Below are 6,372 nucleotides of genomic sequence, written 5' to 3' on the forward strand. Positions count from 1 at the left end.
ACAGTGACAAGCCCATACTACCTGAAAAACATCATTAATCCAGTCATTGTGCCCCTGCATGAACAACACAGGCCTCATTTCATCTTCATGGACAACAATGCTCCAGCTCATCGAGGTCGCATCAGTAGGGAACGGCTGCTGGAGACTGGGGTACCTCAAATGGAGTGGCCTGCACTTTTTTCAGTCCTGAATCTGAGTCTGAGTCGCCGTGTAGAGGCTCGTAACTCTGTACCCCAGAACCTCAATGACCTGAGGGCCACCCTTCAGAGTGGGGTGCCATGCCTCAGCAGACAATAAGTCGACTTGTGAACAGCATGAGACGTCGTTGTCAAGCTGTAATTGATGCTCAAGGGCACATGACAAGTTAGTGAGACATTGACATTTTTTGTTGTGGTATACCCACGGCTGTTGTTGGCTTTTGTTTCAATAAATAGTTTGAGATGAGGAAATCACCATTGCACGCTTCTACTTAAATGCTCTACTTTCATGATATAATATCACTGTAGCGTGAACTTTTCACATTTTCCATAAATTTCACCCAAAAGCCAAATATCCCTAACTTTTTGTGAGTAGTGTATGCCCCAACGACGGACTATGACGATGATGCAGTTGAAACTTTCTATGAGGAGCTAGAGAACACCATCAAGGCAACACCCAAGAAGGACTTTCTGGTCATCCAAGGAGACTGGAATGCCAAAATTGGCACAGATGCCTACGAACATTGGGGAGGAACAGCAGGCGGCTTTGGACTAGGTGAAACAAACGACAGAGGACTGAGACTTCTGGACTTTGCTAGAAGCCATAAGCTCACTGTAGCCAACACGCTGTTTCTACACAAAATCTCCCGCAGAACAACATGGCACGCTCCAAATGGAAAGACACATCACCAAATCGATTACATACTCTCCCCACAAAGGTTCAAGTGGAGCATCAACAAAGCCCAAACCAGAACCTTTCCTGGGGCGGACATTGGAAGTGACCACGATATGGTACTGTTGACACTCAGACTTAAACTGAAGACACAAAAGAAACACAATAACCCACGCATCAGATTTAATGTAGACAAGCTGAAAGAACCACAAGTACATTACATTAAATTTCATTTAGCAGACGCTTTTATCCAAAGCGACTTACAATTGTTCGAACACCGACGGACGCAGCCATCAGGAGCAAGGAGGGGTAAAGTGTCTTGCTCAAGGACACTACAGCATGCTAGCAGGAGGAGCCTGGGATCCAACCAGCAACCTTTAGATCACTAGACCACCAGCTCTACCGCCTGAGCTACCATCCTGCCTAGTAGCAAGAGTATTTGAGGCAAACCTAGGGGGTAAATTCGCAACACTTAACCTACTACAAGACATAGACACATTGACAGACAAGATGGAGGAAGCACTCATAGAAACAGCAATGGAAGTATTAGGGAAGTACAGGAAGAAAAACAAACCATGGGTCACCGATGACATCCTAGATCTATGCGACCTTAGATGAACCTTCAAGAAGACCAAGAAGGATGACCCAGATGCAGCAAAACAGTACACTCTGGTGAACAAAAACATCAGGAAGAGGATGAGGGAAGCTAAAGAGAAGTGGATCACAGAGCAGTGTGAAAGCATAGAGGAAGGGATGTGACACGGCAACAGTAAAGCAGCGTACACCACATTAAAGAAACTGACAAAGACACAGCAACCCACAGCCACAATAATTGAAGACAAGGACGGCTCTCTAGTAACCGAAAAAGTAGCGGTAACCAAGAGATGGACCAAGTACTGCCAGGAACTGTACAACTTCTAAATAAAACCAGACCCCAACATTCTCAGCAATGCCACAAAGTCCAGCAGGGAATGTGAAGATGTGCCAATAATACTCCAAGCCGAAGTGGAGGAGGCAGTAAGGAGCCTGAAGACGGGAAAATTGCCAGGCATCGAAAACATCCCAGCAGAGCTTTGGAAACACGGAGGGCATGAGATGACAAATGCAATGACACACATCTGCCAAAGGATCTGGGAAACCCAGCAGTGGCCCCAAAAATGGAGCCAATCTTTAATTATCCCAATCCCCAAAAAAGGGAACTCGAGGCAATGCCAAAAGTACAGAACCATCAGCCTCATCTTTCATGCGAGCAAAGTACTACTGCGGATCATCCTGAACAGGTTGAAGAGCAAGGCACAGGAAATCATTGCAGAGGAACAAGCAGGATTCAGACCAAGAAGGAGCACCACTGAGCAAATCTTCAACATCAGATCACTGATTGAGAAGCAGCTTCAACATCAACACAAGCTATATCACAACTTCATTGAGTTTAGAAAAGCCTTTGATCGTGTTTGGCATGAAGGCTTGTGGCAGGTTCTCAGAAACTACAACTTTGACAATAACCTCATACAGGTCAGCAGGCTTGAGTGGGTGTACAAGCACTCTACACCCACTCAAGCAGCGCAGTTCTCATCAATAACAGCTTGGGAGAACCTTTTAAAACAACAATAGGTGTCCGTCAAGGCTGTCTCTTCTCCCCGGTCCTATTCAACATCTTCCTGGAGAACATCATGGAAGAAGCCTTGCAAGAGTTCCACACCTCCATATCCATGGGAGGAAGACCCATCTCCAACCTCTGCTTCGCTGATGACATTGACCTCATAGGGAAAAGCGAAGCTGAACTCCAGGATCTCACCACCAAACTGGAGCAGGTAGCGAGAAGATACGGAATGGAGATAAGCGAAGAGAAAAGCAAGATCCTGGTCAACAGCCATAACCATCCAACACCAACCAACATCACAATGAACGGGCAAACACTGGAAGAAGTAAAGGACTTCAAATACCTTGGCTCCCTTGTGAGTGAAGATGACAGCTCCACAAAAAAAATAAAAACAAGAATTGGCATAGCAACTTCAGCCATGACAAGACTGGCCAGAATATGGAGAAGCAACACCATCAGCTTCCCAGTGAAGGTCAGACTCTATAACTCTCTCATACTATCCACCCTACTCTATGGCTGTGGGAGCTGGACACTCACAGTGGACACCGAACGCAGGATACAGTCCTTCGAAAACAAGTGCTATAGAAGGATGCTACACATTTCCTACAATGAACACCAGACAAACGACTACGTCAGACGGTTAGTTACCACCTACAAGGACAACAAGAACCTGTACTCTCAATAGCGAAACGTCGCAAACTGGCCTGGTCTGGCCATGTCACAAGACACACTTCCCTGTCAAAGACCATCTTACAGGGGACGGTGGAGGGGAAAGGAAGAAGAGGCAGGCAGAGAAAGTCCTGGATAGACAACATCAAAGAATGGACTGGCTGCAGCTTCGAAACCCTGCTTCGTACAGCAGAAGCCCGTGAGCGCTGGAGATCCCTGACGGCCTAAGCTCCCAACATGACACCCCTACGGCCCCCTAGGTCATGGGATGAGTGAGTGGGTGAGTGATTATTATCCAAATTATCCATTTAATTTATATTATCCATATTATTTATATGATTGATATTATTATATTACCTATATTATTTATATAATTATCATATCCATATTATCCATATAATTTATATCATCCATATTATTTATATTATTATATTATCCATATAATCCATATTATTAACATCATTATATTATCCATATTATCTATATTATTGTGTAAATACATCTGCTGATGCCTCACATCATCAGTGATGTTCCTGGACTCATTGGGTGTTTCAGGCCTTTCAACATCATACACCCTCATCCAGGTGACCCAGCCGGGGCTGATCAGACTCCGGCTTGTGTCCAGGTGGCTAACTAACTCCACTGTTCTCCTCTCTTGAGCCACAGCCATCTTGAGGCCCTCTCTCCCGCTTCAGTGGTACTGCGGATGGCTCTCCTCTTTCTCTCTCCCTCAATGCCTAAACTGCTGAAGGCTCTGGCCAAAGAACGAGCCGTGAAACCTCTGCATCCCACCTCCACTGGGAGGCACCTCGCTCTCCATCCAACCTGCTGACAGTCTCTGACCAGTCCCGCATCTTGGAGAGCTTCCTCTCAAAGGCTTCTTCCAGGCGGTCTTCCCACGGGACTGTCAGCTACGGCATAGACGAGAAGGGGCCACAGGATCCTGGGAAGAATGCCATGGTGATAGACCCAGGCTTTGAACTTTCATCAGAACAGGTTGACTGGATGGATGTTGTGTCACACAGCTGTCGAAATCCTTGCCCAAGCTCTTGACTGGCTTCTCTGTGATCGTTGGAATGGCTGTGCCTGCGATATAAAACTGGAACTTGTCCTCCACCTTTCCTTTCCTCAGAACCATAGATCTTGATTTGGCAGGTTTGAAATGCATCCGGGCCCACTCCACCAGCTTTTCGAGTCCCTTCAGAGTCCACCGGAACTGATTCTGTCGTGACTGTAAGGTCATCCATGGATGCCCTGATGGGTGGCTGTTGTTGCCCGGAATTCGTCCGGGACCCTCTGCACTCTGGCTCAGCTGACTTGGCGAGCATATTCATGGCTAAGGAGATCAGTGTCACAGAGATAGGGCACCCTGTGATGATGCCACTCTCCACCTTGTGCCAACTAGATGTAGTTGCTCCTGAAGAGACCCTCATCCTGAAGCGATGAGGTCTCTACACCTGCTGGGGACATGATGTTTCAACAGAGTGAGCTGGACTAGCTTATGTGGAATGGAGCCGAATGCATTTGCCCGGTCAAGCCATAACACTGACATTATTATATTATCCATATTATCCATATTATTTAAATTATATATATTATAATAGTATGACATTATTTATATTATTATATTATTATATTATCCATATTATTTATATTATTATAGTATTATATTATTTATACTTTCCATATTATTTATATTATGATATCATCCATATTATTTATGTTATTTAACGTCTGAAAAGTAGATGCAAGTCTGGTCGCCTGGGGCAACTGGTGGTAATAATTAGTACTATTAGTTAGTTACTATATTATTTTGTACTATTAGCTAGTTACTATTAGTAATTAGAGCTATTAGTTAGTTACTATAATAGCAAGTGCTATTAGCTAGTTACTATTAGTAATTAGAACTATTAGATAGTTACTATAATAATTAGTACTCTTAGTTAGTTACTATAATAATTAGTACTATGAGCTAGATACTATTAGTAATTTGAACTATTAGTTACTATAATAATTAGTACTATAAGTTAGTTACTATAATGATTTGTACTATTAGTTAGTTAATATAATAATTTGTACTATTAGCTAGTTACAAGTAGTAATTAGTGCTACCAATAACCAAAAAGCTGTGCTCTTGTCATCCCACAGGTCGTCCCAGGAGTTATTGCAGCAGTTGTTGATGATTATGGATTATAGTTAGTTACTATTAGTAATTAGAATGACTTTAATCAAAAGTAATATGACAGGAGAGCGTACATCGCTGCGGCCTGCCGTTTTGCCTGGTGCCATACAGCTCCATCCCCTGCAGGTCCACGCACCAACAGCGCTCACTGCTGGAGTCACACTGCACCACCTCAAAGTCTCCAGTTGCAGCCTGGCACTGAGGAGAAGACCCAGAGCCCGGGGTCCTCAGGACCTGGTGCCTGAGGAGCATGCAGGGGGGGAGACCTGGCAGGGCGGGGCACAAGCACAAAACAAGTATTAGAAGTCAGAACAGTCAACAGGAAGTGTTTGCAGCTTCCTGTGGAAATTGGCTTTTCTTACAGTTGGGAGCAGAGTTGTTGGAACGAGTCCCGGCAACCTCGTGCCCTTCGGCACCAACACACCAACACTGCTGCCCCCCTGAGCTGCACTGGGTGTTCCTGCACAAAACACCACTCATTAGTACAAATACTGGGACTAGAACCTACTTCCTGACGACAGGACTATTTCTACCTGAATCGTCCATCCCCAGTGCATTGTGGGATGTGGTCTTTTTGCTCGGCAAAAGCCACAGATCGGAGGGTCGCACATCTGCTTTCAGACTCCAGTGAGTACTCTATAGAATATGATGGCATCATCAGCAAACTACCAGAGCGGTGTGTCACTGTAGAATATGATGACAATGGATTTCCTTTTCTCCCTTTTTACAAACAGACATACAGACAGACAGACAGACAGAGATAGACAGGTACCTGAGGCCTTGGATTGGACTAGGTCCAGTCCACACAGCAGCAGGATCCAGAGCATCATGGTTTCTGTGGTGATGCAGCAGAGCTGTTGTTCTTTATATTGACGTCCTGCTGAGTCACCTGACTCCACCCACCACCCCATCCACCACTTCACCTGCTCCAGCGAGCAGTGAGGACCTCTTCATCCCTCTCTTCACTCTGGCAAGCGAAACCGAGGAAGCCCTAAGCAATCGCTGGACTCTGACACAGACGTCACAGAGTCTGTCTGTCTGCCCTTCTGCC

At 45.2% G+C, this 6,372-nt stretch overlaps 1 protein-coding gene across 1 annotated transcript in view; it reads right to left on the bottom strand.

The window, feature by feature from the left end:
- tg (thyroglobulin) overlaps positions 1–5,801 on the bottom strand; it is a gene marked incomplete at its 5' end in the record, with an annotated part of 69,497 nt that extends 63,696 nt beyond the window's left edge. The window contains 2 exons of the mRNA XM_080005725.1: positions 5,396–5,587; positions 5,684–5,801. Coding sequence (XP_079861851.1) covers positions 5,396–5,587; positions 5,684–5,801 — 310 coding nt within the window. The remainder of the gene's footprint in view (positions 1–5,395; positions 5,588–5,683) is intronic.
- Between the last annotated feature and the right edge of the window lie 571 nt (positions 5,802–6,372).

Source organism: Zeus faber, assembly GCF_960531495.2.
Source record: "Zeus faber genome assembly, chromosome: 8".
Lineage (NCBI taxonomy): Eukaryota > Metazoa > Chordata > Actinopteri > Zeiformes > Zeidae > Zeus > Zeus faber.